The 14,639-nt window shown below is 40.9% G+C and overlaps 2 protein-coding genes across 5 annotated transcripts in view; one reads left to right on the plus strand and one right to left on the minus strand.

Moving 5' to 3' along the window:
• Positions 1 to 1,300, minus strand: part of LOC106805605 (G protein-coupled receptor kinase 5-like) — a 53,405-nt gene extending 52,105 nt beyond the window's left edge. For both annotated transcript variants that reach the window (XM_014807273.1, XM_014807274.1), the window contains exon 1: positions 1,150 to 1,300. In XM_014807273.1, coding sequence (XP_014662759.1) covers positions 1,150 to 1,201 — 52 coding nt within the window. In that variant the 5' untranslated portion in view covers positions 1,202 to 1,300. The remainder of the gene's footprint in view (positions 1 to 1,149) is intronic.
• A 251-nt stretch (positions 1,301 to 1,551) lies between these two features.
• Positions 1,552 to 11,353, plus strand: LOC106805606 (sorting nexin-24-like). Of its 3 annotated transcripts, XM_014807275.1 has the most exons (7): positions 1,566 to 1,720; positions 5,854 to 5,973; positions 6,208 to 6,291; positions 6,414 to 6,518; positions 7,065 to 7,156; positions 9,444 to 9,535; positions 10,467 to 11,353. In XM_014807275.1, exons 2-7 carry the CDS (start codon positions 5,908 to 5,910, stop codon positions 10,559 to 10,561), a joined length of 534 nt encoding a protein of 177 aa, XP_014662761.1. In that variant the 5' UTR covers positions 1,566 to 1,720; positions 5,854 to 5,907; the 3' UTR covers positions 10,562 to 11,353. The 3 variants fall into 3 exon arrangements, with proteins under 3 accessions (XP_014662763.1, XP_014662762.1, XP_014662761.1); XM_014807277.1 differs by lacking the exon at positions 9,444 to 9,535 and having other exon boundaries at positions 1,552 to 1,720; positions 10,467 to 10,567; XM_014807276.1 differs by lacking the exon at positions 6,208 to 6,291 and having other exon boundaries at positions 1,554 to 1,720.
• Positions 11,354 to 14,639: the final 3,286 nt, after the last annotated feature.

Consider the following 14,639-nt stretch of genomic DNA (forward strand, 5'->3'; position numbering starts at 1 on the left):
CTCAGTTGGCACGCATGCAGCAAGCGTCAAGAGAACTGCCCGGAACAAAATTAATTGCACACATGGATGAGCTCTACGAACTGATTCAAAATTTCATACAGTTAGAACTAGAGTATATTTTACAACCAGATGCATAAAGTTAAATAATTACTGTATAATCAACAATTAATCTTTACACTGCTGATTGCATAAACTGCAACTAGACCTATATAATATATGCAAATACGTACTAACAGGGAGCAACCTGCACACGAGCTGTAGCTCAATGTATACATGTATAAGTAGATAGCATTGTACTGGTACAGACTTCGAGTCATCGTTAACTTTTTTATCATAAATGTGTTTATTATGAAATAAATGGGAAGTGTGTTAGATCCTGCACACAATCTACATACTAAACTACGCCACTTGTTATTAAACTGCCGATGAACTTCATTTTCTGTGCATGTGGCAGGCCTTTAATGTTGAAAATAATGAATAAAATTGTGGAGCAAAAATGGATTAGCTTAGCATTTTTCACCCAATAAATTCATACCTATGCATAAACTGCATACTCTGCCACCATGCTGCCGGATAAGATTTAAGAGGATGTGATATATGCTATTGGCCACAAGAAACGGCCCATTCCTATTTGACAACCCCAGGTTTAAAAACCCTAACCCTAACCTTAACCAAACTCACGACATGGGTGTGTAAACACTACTTGTACCCAAGAAACGATGGCCGAAATCTTTCTTTAACTTGTGCATAGGTGTAAGGTGAATCAGTATATATATACCAAGTTAAAACGTACATATTTTACCCAACTACTTTACTCTACAATGCAAGCCCTTCCCAATGCGGCATACTAACCCTAACCCTAACCCTCAGGCCAAAAACGGGCTTCAACGAACGACGGCTGCCGTACCTCCAGCCACTGCGTTATTTATACATTACACCATTGGGTGTGCAGAGTTCGTCACGATCAACGGTAACCTGTGACCTATGCAATATACAGTTACATCTCATTAACAACTCTTCTCGCTAAACGTAAATTTATTGGAGTTAATAGTAATACATATCCTACATCCCCACTGACATTGCGCACCGTACCGACTCGGTGACTGTCGGCGAAACATTACTTACTGTCTGCAGACTATTCAAACTTACCTTCTCTTGCTTTAAGATATACTGTGTTGGCCACAATATTTTCTAACTCCATTTGTGTACTGAAACTTTCACGTTTCACAATAAGAAATTCATTTTGAAATAAAATACATGCAAAATTCCTGGGTGCGGTGGTAGAATCCAAGATGGTGGCGTTTTGTAACGAGAATAATCATTCGTTGATACGGATGGTGACGTAAATCCCTTACCCCACCTTCAGGGAACTCGAAGGGCTGAATCCACTGAATCTATGGAAAATTGATCTGAGCCAATGCTGCACGGATGCGCTCTTGGCATGCTTAGGATGCTCACATTTAGTTTCTCATAGCAATTTACCCAATAAGTATTATGGGTGATAGCTATGCTGTGCGCATGCGTTAGGAGAGTACATGGGTCCATAGAAATCGCAGCATGGGTCATTTCCCGGGCCCCAGGCAACCCTCGCACATACTGTAGGTGTACGCGTGCGGCGTGAACGGCGAAGTACGAATACAGTTTGACTAGTCGGTAGTCAGTCCAAACCATGTCAGAAAGTTCTCGTTATAATATTGAGAGTTCTTCGCGGAATGAAGAGGTAATTATATATTTGTACACGGCCTGCGGCAACTGTAGGCCCTACGCGGGCTATACTAGTAGTACAAGGTCAAGTAGTAGTAGTAGTAGTAGTACTAGTAGTAGCCTACTAAACTAACACGAGACCAGTTATTTGTGTTGTTTCGGGAGCAGGCAGACTGAGAGCGTCGCATTTGCCATGTTTGATGTTATACCATGGCCATAGGGTCATCCCACGTGTGAAGTTATAGTATGGCACAAAAGGCTTTGAAGTTTAGGATCAGGGGTTCTTGGTCCATGGACCCAGTTGGGGTCCGTGTATGGACTTCAGGGGGTCCGTGAACCAGACAGATGCAAAACTTTGTTTATCATTATGTGCTTATGAGTTATGTGCATTTTTGGGGAAGGCTAGCATTCACCAGATTCGGAAAGGGGTCCATGACTCAAAAAAAGGTTAAGAACCACCTCTTTAGGTCATCATTCTAAAATTTCATGTCAATCCCCAAGGCGAAAACACGCATGATGAGGTACACAACATTTAGATTTACACTACCTGGTATATAATAAATTTTGTTATAGCCTTATGAAAATTGTTCACGGTTGCTTCACTTCGTCTCTGAAAAAGGCATTGAGTGTACTAATCTGCATGATTATACACGTAAGCTAGATGCCATTGCCATGTAGACAGCTAGAAATCATGAAAAGTACCATTGGCATTGGCCTTTTTGAGAAATTGTGCCATTTATCCAAGTCAGTTAGTCACGTGGTTATGGTGACGGGTCCGCCGTATTTGTCTTGTCTTCTTCTCGTGTCACTACACTACACTCGACCTAGCCACTGCAGCACACAGGACCTGGCACGGTGGTTGAAACCATCAAGGTCTCCAGGGCTAGTACAGGGCTCTGGTAATAGTGCAGATGGGGTCGTTGTCATATCAGGTACTACAGATATATGTACCCGAGGTAGTTTTAGGTTGTTTAGTATTATGTTTATATTTTTATATGAGGTATGTTTAGGTTTAGGGTTAGGGTCAGTGTTAGGGTTAGGGTACACTTCTGTAGTACAAGTCTGGTACACTTTGTGTATACATATATGTACCTCGGGTACATATCTGTAGTACCTGATACGACAACGACTCCTTGAGCGGTAATAGGGGGCATTCCAGGAGATGTCCTATGGTCTGGTCCTCTCCGCAGTCACATTCGATTGGGCCATCTTCAATGTATCTCCATTTCTGCATGAGTGCACCCTGCAACGACCAACTCCTGTCAAGGTGATTTAGGCATAGCCACGTCGGCCAGGTGGGAGGGGTTCCTGGGGGCTGATCGAGTGAAAGCTTATGTTGGCTTGTCTGAAGCTGCTTTGACTATAGGGCAATCCTGTAGTTTTGGAGGTTGCCATCCAGGGGTTGAACCGCGTGGATGAAACTGTGCCTGGACTTTAGTCACTTCTGTACTGTTTCAAATTCATGCTGGAAGAGGGGGTGGCAATGGTAATATTCTTGGTTATTCAGGTAGTTCCCTAAATTTCTCCAGTTGGGATGAAGCCATTCGTCTAACGTGTGGAGGAGCAATGCCACAGAGCAGGTAGAGGTTATCTACTCTGGTTGGTCTCAAACAGCCAGAAATGGCTCTGCAGGCAGTGTTCAGAACCGGGTCAATTTTTGCATCATGGGGTGACCTACTGCAGACAGGGCACGCATACTCAGCGGCAGAGTAGCACAGGGCGATAGCAGTGGTTCTAATTGATCCGGCGTCTGTTCCCCATTTTGTAGTGGCCAGCTTCTTCAGAATACTATTTTTGGCACCCACCTTGGCCTTTGTCTTGATGATGTGATCCTTGTAAATTAGAGAGAGGTTTAAAGTAACACCTGGGTAGACTGGGCTGTAGGTATGTGTCAAGCATTTCTCATATTTCCATTTGACTTTCACTCTTTCAGTTGGCGATTCGCATCCCTGTTCTTTAGGTGGAAGGCAAATTTGTATTTTCCTGGGATTGGCTCATAGATGGTTTGCAGTGTAGTAAGTGGTTAGGCCTGCGAGAGCATCGGTGATGGACCGTTCGGCTTCTTCAAAGGACTGTTTCTGTGAAGCAATTAATGCAGAGGTCATCTGCATAAAGGAAACTTCTGGTGTTTGGGTGTACTGGCTGGTCATTTGTGTATAGGTTAAAAAGCAGAGTGGCGCGCTGTAGGCACCGGAGTGCATACAGATATATAGAGCGGGATAACTTGGTCCAGGCCAAGTTATCCCGGGCATGGCCCTCCTTCATTCGAGGGGCCAAATTGGTGCGGGCCAGCGCGTATTTGGAGCGGGATAGCGTGTACACACTGCAAAAATTTGACGCGCGCCTGGCCCGGACTACTTTGTTGTGGTATCAAATTTGCAGTCTATACAGGGTATACTATATATCTTAGATCATCCTTCTGCTAATGAAGAAGGAATTCCACGACCTGTAGTCTATGGCTGAAAAGTTGTGTAGTCTAACAACTATGTAAGTGGATACATATGTAGTGGTGCCACCCGTGTTGCAAACAAACAATCATCCACCGTTTTATAATTTAAACATTTCTAGTAAATATTGAACCACAATTTTTAAATAGCACAATTTTAGCTTACCTTAACTCAAAATTTCCATTAAACTTACAGTTATCGTTTCCTTTTACTAGCATGCAGCACTATAACAGTTTTGCAAGTATCTGCTGTCATTCATGATATATTTTGAAGTGAGTTTGTTTAATTGCTCGTTAGTGACTTTGCATGTGCAGAAAACTTGGTGCTTTTTGCATTGATTGCCACCAAATAGGCACATTATGCAGGGGTAGAAATTAACTTTTGAACAAGCGAGTCCAACGAACTCCCTGCCCTCAAAAAGAGGGAGTCTGCGGCAAAATGAGGGAGTACGCAGTCTGCAGTTCAAAATTAAAGATATTAACAATAATTATATACGCATGTGCTTATTTTGAAGATTCATGCAGTTGCACGTCTGCCAAATTTTCTTTGGACATTTGCTGAAAATATACGGTAATTCAGCGAGGCCGTGCTCTGGAACGAACTATAGTTAGTATGGCAGAATTTTTAGGGAGTCACACGGACTCCTGCATATGTCAAATCAGGGAGTCCGACAGTAAATCTGGGAGTATTTGACTCTGGACTCCCGTTAATTTCGCATCCTGTTATGATGATCATGTGGCCCAACGTTCTTGGAGAGTGAGTTTGGAATTTTGTTTAGTATGTATCACGTATTTTACACGAACCATAATATTTATGATATTGGATAGATTGGTCTCTACATGATACATGGTTACTAACTGTTTTGTTTTAAAGATATAAATTTAGGGAAAATGGCAACATATTTATGTAGATTAACAACAATTGCAACGCTCAGGTGGTGCATCTCTGGAGGTATACACCATCTTTCCTACAGGCCAATAGATGATAATTACACATCATATCAATACTTACTAATCACAATTAAAAACCTTGCTTGCAAATTTTTTGTAGTTGCTCATGGTTTGTCATAAAAAATAAAAGTTATATGCAGTGTCGGAGTAAAGCACTTTATGTTCAGATTAAAATTCATGTATATTTTTCATCAAAGCAACACTAAATAGCATATTTAAACTTTAGAGGTAATATATAGTTGGAAAAATAGTCACGATATATATAGGGCATAAAGATTGAGAAATTTTATAGTGAGCAGAAGCAACCTGGAGGTATATCAAGAAAAAGCATTCTGAAATAGGAAGCATGCTATAATAATTAACTGTGTGGTAACTAGGTACATAACCATGTAGGATGTGGTGTCTTCTTATGGTGGACAAGCTTTTTTACTTTGAAATTGCCTCTCGGAGTTTGGTGTTATACACCAATATTTTCATCAGTTATATAATTATATATGGTATAGTGCTATACAGAATGAACTAATTATTTTATGTCTGTTGCTGCTCACACTAATTAATCATGTGACTGTCAGGAGGACATAACATCAAAATATATATGTATTTTCACTCCTGATAAGATGCCCTGCCTGTCACCCTAAGATAGTAATGTGCAAATAATATGCACTCTAGGTGACAATTATACTTCTGGCATTTTTATTGTTTTTTCTCTCTAATTGTAGATATATTCAATTGTGTATTTTATTTTGTTACAGTATTAATCCATTGACACAGCCAGGGGTCCAGCCCAGTGTTGGTTACTGTACAAGATGATCAGAGTATTTATTCCGAGTTTCCAACAAGTACACAGAGAGCCTGAAGGGAGAGGTTACACGGTCAGTTCATCAATGCTTTTCAAGGCTAAACGACGATAGTGCACATATATAACAATGACTACTTTAGAATATGACATGAACATGGCATTTTATGATATTCAACTGGCAGAAGTGGTTTGGTGGGGTCTTGAATGTTTGGTTCATAACTCTTGAATTGTTGTAATCATTATATATAATCACTACATTAAATCTATTAGTTAATGTAATGTGCTTCCGATATTTTCTATTTTCTAGGTATTTGTCATTGAAGTGTATGTATCAGGCCATTGCAACATTGTAGAAAAAAGATATAGTGAGCTCTTGGCTTTACACAAACAGGTATTTAATTTCTCTGAAATTTATAAACTGAATCAGAAGAGAGAAGATTGTACTAGATATGCAGTCATATGCTCCTAATGCAATATTTGGTGCAATTTTTCATAACTACATTTTCCTTGCAGTTACGCAAGACCATCAATACACCTGAATTTCCACCAAAGAAAGTTAGAAACTGGAGCTATAAAATTATAGAACAGCGCCGACAAAGCATAGAGGCATACTTGCAGGTATACAAGGATGTTAGTGAAGATGGGGCATGCGCCACAGCGTGTGTGAGATTTATATTACAGGCAAATGATTGTCGGATATATAGTTTTACTCTCTATAACTGCTCTTGCACTCGCCATACACTTGCTACTTATGAATCAGTTACACAGTAAATACATATATGTATGCCTAATAAATGTGGTAAAGGTGATAACATATATGTTGTTTAGAATGTGAACATATATATTGTCACAAAATTGTGATCACAAAGTGATAATAGTGCAGTTCTATGCGAGCTACGTAACTCTTAGATTAACACTTTTCCCTCTTGTGTCATGCTAATCCATAGTGAAAAAATTTGTAGATATTATTGATTTCTCAATTAATTATGCTGTGTTGTTCTAGAAAACAAGCTATAATAATGATTTGTAAATTGAATCAATTTTTATAATCATCATTGCAGTATGAAACCTTCTCCAATGACAATAATTGTTAAGGTGTTATAGCACTTTCAAATGTATATTAGCTCATCTTGTGACTTACAGTTTTATCATACACTTTTACAGGCTGTTGTGAAAAGCAACGTGCTTCCAAAATCACTGCTCAGTTTTCTTGAAATTGGTGACATCCGGTTTGATGACAGCTGTGGAAGCTATGAGTGAGTGAAGAAACTCAGAAATTTCAGATGGCTCATGACATTGTAATACTCTTAGTAATGGTAGGGGGATTCGTAGCAAGGTGAACATCTTCTTTCATCCACCTTCTCATGTCATTAAAAGACAGGAAATTTTACTCTCATAACTTAAGTCTAGTAATGTAGCTATAATGTTGAAAATATGCATTCATCACAATTTTAAGGAGAATGGGATGTGTTTTAAGTAACTTTTCACTCGGGTAAAACCTTGATTGTGGCTTTGAATTTAATTCAACACATCAGTTTTACCTTTAAAGGCATAATAAGCCCATTGATTATGCAATGTTGACGAATGCTAGAGTAACTGCATGGCACCTTGTGTAGTTAATAAGTACACGTGTATAACTTTATAGCCAAACGCATAGGGATGAGTATTGCGACCAAAAACCGTATTGCAATATATTGCAATACGACAAAACCGTATTGCAATATTTTCCAATACGTATTGGGAAGTGTATACCATGCATGATATAGTAACAATTTGATGGTTTTAAAATCATCATATATTGTATTATATGACATGATTTAATTTCTCATGTTTTTCTTGAGAAACAGAAGCACGGCAATGTTTTCCGCTGACAGTGCAGCCCTCTGTGCCGTAACAATGTCACCCGCTGTACTGAATACCCTCTCGGAAGGCACTGACGTAGCTGGAATACACAATACCCCTGCTGCATAATTGGCTAATACTGGATACTGAAACTGAAACAGTGGGTGCTCGCTTCAGCTTGTATCGCGCGCGCGCGGGCACTCAGGTGAGCATAGGCTATATATAGACTCCCTAGTTGCCGTGCTCTGTGCCTCGCGCACACGTCTGCCCCACTCTGCCCGCGCAGTAGTACCGCGCAGTGCTCCATGCAGTGGCCGCTTACCAGTAATACTGTATGCGTCGTGCACGCATTGTGCTTTCGTAATATATACACCGCCAGTGCATAATTTTCGAGCCCATTAACAATATAGACATAAAGGCAAGTGTCAAGTAATTTATTTCTTGTTATACCACCGTATCGTAAAATATCGATATCCGGAAGTTGTATCGCGATATATCGAGTTTTCAAAATATATTGCAATATACCGATATACCGGTATATCGTTACACCCCTACAAACGCATATTAGTTTGTCCAATATCACTGCTGGTTAGACTACAAACAAGACTTGAGATCGGTTGTTGATATGTATCAACGTATCATTTACGTGCCGTAAATGTCATCCAGGAGTCGAGTGATGACGTAAACATTTGTGCAGCCCGTATGTTTTGGACGCCAGATGAAATGGAGGTGTCAGCGGTGTAACCACAGCCACGGACTAAACATGGAAATGGAGTAAAACACACGTACTAATCACGGACGCACGAGGACAGCCCTGACAAAAAGTTCCTTATCACGAGCGTCCATGTTTACGAAATCACTGATGATAGCATTGCGTACGGCCGAGCATGCGTGCGAAAATGTCCGGTGCACTATAAATCTGTATCACACCTGCTTCGCCGGCAGCGGTTTGAAACTGTAAACAACTGATTTTTGGACTGCGGATTTCAATTAGACATTTCTTAGTAACCAGCAGTATTATTGGACAAACTAATACTCGTTTGGATGTAAGGTTATGTACTTATTAACTACAAAAGGTGCCAGTTACTCTAGCATTCGTCAACATTTCATAAGCAATGGGCTTATTATGCCTTTAAATGCATGAGTGAATGCGTTTCATGATTAGTGTTGTATTACGACAATTACTCAACCTCATGATACATGGTGGCTATTTGCCAAGGCTATACCAGATGAGGTTAAGAGCCTGAACCTGCAATTGAACCAAGAGAATATTCACTGACTAAGGCTTGAATAAATACTGATGTTTGAGGCTGCTTTCTTCCAAAGTCCATCAATAGACGAATCAAAGTAGTGTTCTATGCATGCATTTTGTGCCTGAAAATGTTTTTATCAGATAGACACAACGTGTAATATAAGCTGCTTTCAGCTCCAATGTTTACATCAGAGAAAAGCATGTCATGCTTTTGTGGACAGTCAAATTTACACAGCAACTCCAGAATGATCGAGTCTTATCTTAACAACAAGATAATACAATAGTGGGCATAATTTGTAGTTTTTAATAATATTTTTGTCATCATTAATTTTGCTATGCTAGCTTGTTTCATCTGTTATGTGCATATTAAATATGCATGTTTTGCTTCTAGAGATTATGTTTGTATACAAGTTTTGCTTGCACTGTATACTTCATTTCCATTATGTAAGGTCGCTCGATTGCATTGGGAGAGATTCCTGTAGCCACCAGCCAGTACTAGCTTTTGCTGAAGATGCTTACTTAGAGGACAAACCATTAACTGGTAATTTGCTTTTGGACAGATAGATGGCACTGCACAGTCTAATGAGCATTTACTTAGAATAATTGCGTTCGTGTGTATGTTTTATTGCCTTGATGGCTTCATATATCTTAATGAATAATGAACGTGGCAATCATAAAATAGTATGTAAAGTAATTTATAAAATTACACGTGTTCAAGAGCTATTTTCATACTTGATCACCTAATCTGTTAGAAATGCGCACTGTAAAGTAGTTCTTGCTGCACTAAATATATCCAAGGTAGACATAAAACTAATTAGGAAAATTGGTCAATTGATCGTCTTTCGCTTTCCTAGCATGGATGTCACACATTTTGTTTTGGATGTATACTTTTTCTGTGTTAAATAATGCAGTGCAGAGTATAGCTGGGTTTACACTATCAACTTGTAGTTGCAATTGAAAAGTTGACGAGTTGATAAACTTTTTCACGTGCTATAAACCTTTCTATCAAATGCTCAGCGCATTTACACTATCGACTGTGAAACGGTCAACCTTTCAACTTGAGCTTACAAGTGGGGTGATTGATATGCGTTCATGCATGTATAATTCGCGCCAGATAATAGCACGTGTGCCGATAAATAGTTGGGAAGTGTGAATTAATAGTTTCAACTAAAAGTTGGTAGTGTATACCCCAATTCAGGCACATATATACTGTACTGTCAGTTAGCACAGTCAGTAATTGGTTGTGGGAAAATATTTTACTGCTACCCAAACATGTCTGTACTTTAACGTCCACCAAAGATTCATTTACATGTTAGTAAGGAGTAGAAACATTGGCAAAGAGACGGTGGTGGCATTTCCTAGCTGTGTGGTATGCAATAATTTAGGTTTGATGGTGAGTGACATTTGTAGGGGTCTTGATGTGGACTGGTATATAAAAAATACAGAATGTGGTGTGCTCTTTTCTACTACAGGTATGCTTCCTGATCTTGTATCTGAAGGCGTATTCATGGGATTTTATGGCACATGCAGCAAAGAAATGGATGCTTTAGTTGGTTTGTCATCCTAATACATTCATCTGACTGCTGACTTGGAGAAAGATGGGATCCACTACCAATTTGCATGATCCATCATGTAAACTACATGCTTTGTAATAGAGAATATACTTGCTAATTAGTTGTGGGTCTCTACAAAAATTATTGTACCCATTTATATTTATGTTAGTTATTAAGTTTGTACTTTTCAAGGATGAAAATTGCAACCGTAGATTTGAATTGTTGACCTTAAATTTATCACTGGAATTATTTCAATGAGAGCCTTGCATGTTATGAACAAAGCTATCTAGCAGATTATTAACTCTGGTTTTGCTATATTTGCCATCAATTGAAATTATATTTTTAACATTATAAACTGCACTAGATGTATATTATCTGATAGGCATTAGATTATTATCTGCATTGTTTTTTTATGATTTGGGCATGGGAATCATTTTCTTATGTTAATTGCTGCTAGCTGTTCAGATAGGAATACCCTGTTTGTAATTTCTAAAATAAACATACTAAGAAATTGTTCTTGGGCTAAAAAGGGATTGGAAAGTGCTGTCAGCGATATTAGCAATGGCAATTAAATGGTCAGTGTTATGAGGAGCATCTACTCAATCTATACCACGTTGCTATTACTTCATTTATGTCATAGTAATCTATATAAAAATGGCTCGCACTAAATATTGTCTTGCCAGTAGTAACCAATATTAATTGCATGTTTCAGCTGTTCTCTGCTGAACCTATGTGCTCTGCTGTACAAAGTTGTGTTGTCACTATCTATTGGTTTAAATCTATGATCTGATGGGCTTCAAAGACAAGCATGAATTTATTATTTTATTATATAATTTTCATATTTCACGGTGTAATACTTGTGTAATATGTGGCTATCTATTATAACCATGAAAAGAAATGTGTATTTTTACAAATAGATATATATATATATATATATATATATAATTATATTCTAGAATGTAAATAATTTTGGTAATTGAGATGGGGTTTTCTGTAATATTATTATGTTTATTACCTAATCATTTATTGCGTGCGTGCGTGCGTGCGTGTGTGCGTGCGTACATTCGTGCAGGGACGCAAATCCATTTTTAAAATAAATGCGGGACGGCCTCTTCATTTTAAATTCATAATGTTTGCCGAAATATTCTTCTTCTCGGGAGATACTGCGCATGCGCGAGCACCGTTTCAGACGTGCAGTACGTCCAAAGGAAATGTACGTAAATATAGCTTGCTGAGGGGGAGACTGGGAGAGTGGTCGCAAACTGAGAGAAGGTGGCAGGGATGACAGCCGAGGGGCGGTGGAAGGAGAAGGAGGATGAGCGTGCGACAATGGATACAAAGGGAAGGGCGGAGGGGATAAAGTAGGAGTTTTGCACCCTACAGGTTAGGGCGCTCGCCTAACTATAAGCGCAGGTCTACTGATAAGAATTTATTGCAGAAACCTATGTTGAGATATCCCCTGACCATACTAAATGCGCTTTCATCGCAAAATGAAACTCCTCTGGTTAGATATTGCGCATGCGCTAAAATAGTAACGTAGCCAGTTTTGTACTTAATGGGATATGCAGCGGGAACCTTACATGCAAGGTCTGCTTCCTATTTCTGAAGTGAGGTCTACTGATAAAATTTTATCATATAGATCTATGCTAGGATAACCCTTCTTCATTTTAAATTCATAATGTTTGCAAAATATTCTTCTTCTCGGGAGATATTACGCATGCGCGGGCACCGTTTCGGACGTGCAGTATACGGCCAAAGGAAAAGTACGTAAATATAGCTTGCTGAGAGAGTGGGGTGGGAAACTGAGGGAAGCTGGCAGAGAAGACAGCCAAGGGGCGGTGGAAGGAGAAAGAGGCTGAGCGTGCGACAATGGATACAAAGGAAAGAGCGGCGGGGATAAAGTAGGAGTTTTGCACCCTATACAGGCTAGGGCGCTCGCCTAACTATAAACGCAGGTCTACTGATAAGAATTTATTACAGAAACCTATGTTGAGATATCCCCTGACCATACTAAATGCGTTTTCATCACAAAATGTAACTCCTCTGGTTAGATATTGCGCATGTGCTAAAACAGTAACGTAGCCAGATTTTGTACTTAATGGGGTATGCAGCGGGGACATTACATGCAAGGTCTGCTTCCTATTTCTGAAGTAAGGTCTAATGATGGAATGCTATTATAGAAATCTATGCTGGGATAACCCCTCTCCATTTTAAATTCATAATGTTTGCAAAATATTCTTATTCTCGGGAGATACTGCGCATGCACGAGCATAGCTTCAGACGTGCAGTACGGCCAAAAGAAATGTACGTAAATATAGCTTGCTGAGGGGGAGAGTGGTAGGAAACTGAAAGAAGGTTGCAGGGAAGACAGCCGAGGGGCGGTGGAAGGAGGAGGCTGAGCGTGCGACAATGGATACAAAGGGAAGGGCGGGCTGGGATAAAGTAGGCGTTTTGCACCCTACAGGCTAGGGCGCTTTCCTAACTATAAACACCGGTCAACTGATAAGATTTCATTACAGAAACCTATATGTTGAGATATCCCCTGACCATACTAAATGCGTTTTCATTACAAAATAAAACTCCGCTGGTGAGATATTGCGCATGCGCTAAAACAGTAACGTAGCCAGATTTTGTACTTAATGGGATATGCAGCGGGAACCTTACATGCAAGGTCTGCTTCCTATTTCTGAAGTGAGGTCTAATGATGAAATGCTATCATATAGATCTATGCTAGGATAACCCCTCTTCATTTTAAGTTCATAAGCTACGTCTACACGACGAACCTTAACTCGAGTTAAGGCCCGTGTAGACGCTTAACTCGAGTTAGCTTAACCTCCACGATAGGCGGCAGCACTAGTACGATGTACGTACACACGCACGCACGCACGCACGCGTACTTGCACACGCACGCACACACTCATGCACGCACGTGTACGTGCACACGCAGCACGCACGCACGTGTACGTGCACACGCATGCACGCACGCACGCCTACGTGCACATGCACACGCGCGAACGCACGCACGCACGCACGAACGTGTACCTGCACATGCGCGTACGCACGCACGTGTACTTGCACACGCACGCACACACTCATGCACGCACGTGTACATGCACACGCACGCACGCACGTGTACGTGCACCACACGGACGCACGCACGCACGCATGCACGCACGTGTACGTGCACACGCACGCACTCACGCAAGCACGCACATGTGCGTGCACACGCACGCACGCATGCACGCACGTGTACGTGCACACGCACGCACGCACGCACGAACGTGTACCTGCACACGAGCGCACGCACGCACGTGTATGTGCACATGCACGCACGGACGCATGCACGCACGTGTACGTGCACACACACGCACGCACGTGTACTTGCACACGCACGCACACGCGCACACATGCACGCACATGTACGCACTCACGCATGCACGCACGTGTACGTGCACACGCACGCACGCACGAACGCACGAACGTGTATCTGCGCACGCGCGCACGCACGCACGTGTACTTGCACACGCACGCACACACTCATGCACGCACGTGTACGTGCACATGTACGCACGCACACATGCACGCACATGTACGCACTCACGCATGCACTCACGTGTACGTGCACACGCACGCACGCACGCACAAACGCACGTGTACGTACACACGTACGCACGCACGTATACGTGCACACGCACGCACACACGCACACACGCACGCACGTTTACATACACACGCACACACGCACGCACGTTTACATACACACGCACGCACGCATGCATAATAAATCGGTAATAATCGCTATCGGGTGTTGTCGTGTAGACGCTACATAATCGCTAACTCGAGTTAACGCTTAACTCGAGTTAGCTTAACTCGTCGTGTAGACGAGGCTATAATGTTTGCAAAATAGTATTATTCTCGGGAGATAAAACAGTGAAACATATAAAACAGTAACGTAGCCTGATTTTGTACTTAATGGGATATGCAGCGGGAACCTTACATGCAAGGTCTGCTTCCTATTTCTGAAGTAAGGTCCAATGATGAAATTTTATCATAGATATATCTATGCTAGGATAACCCCTCTTCATTTTAAAT

The sequence above is a fragment of the Priapulus caudatus genome, unplaced genomic scaffold (assembly GCF_000485595.1).
Source record: "Priapulus caudatus unplaced genomic scaffold, Priapulus_caudatus-5.0.1 Scaffold120, whole genome shotgun sequence".
NCBI classification, from domain to species: Eukaryota; Metazoa; Priapulida; class Priapulimorpha; order Priapulimorphida; family Priapulidae; genus Priapulus; species Priapulus caudatus.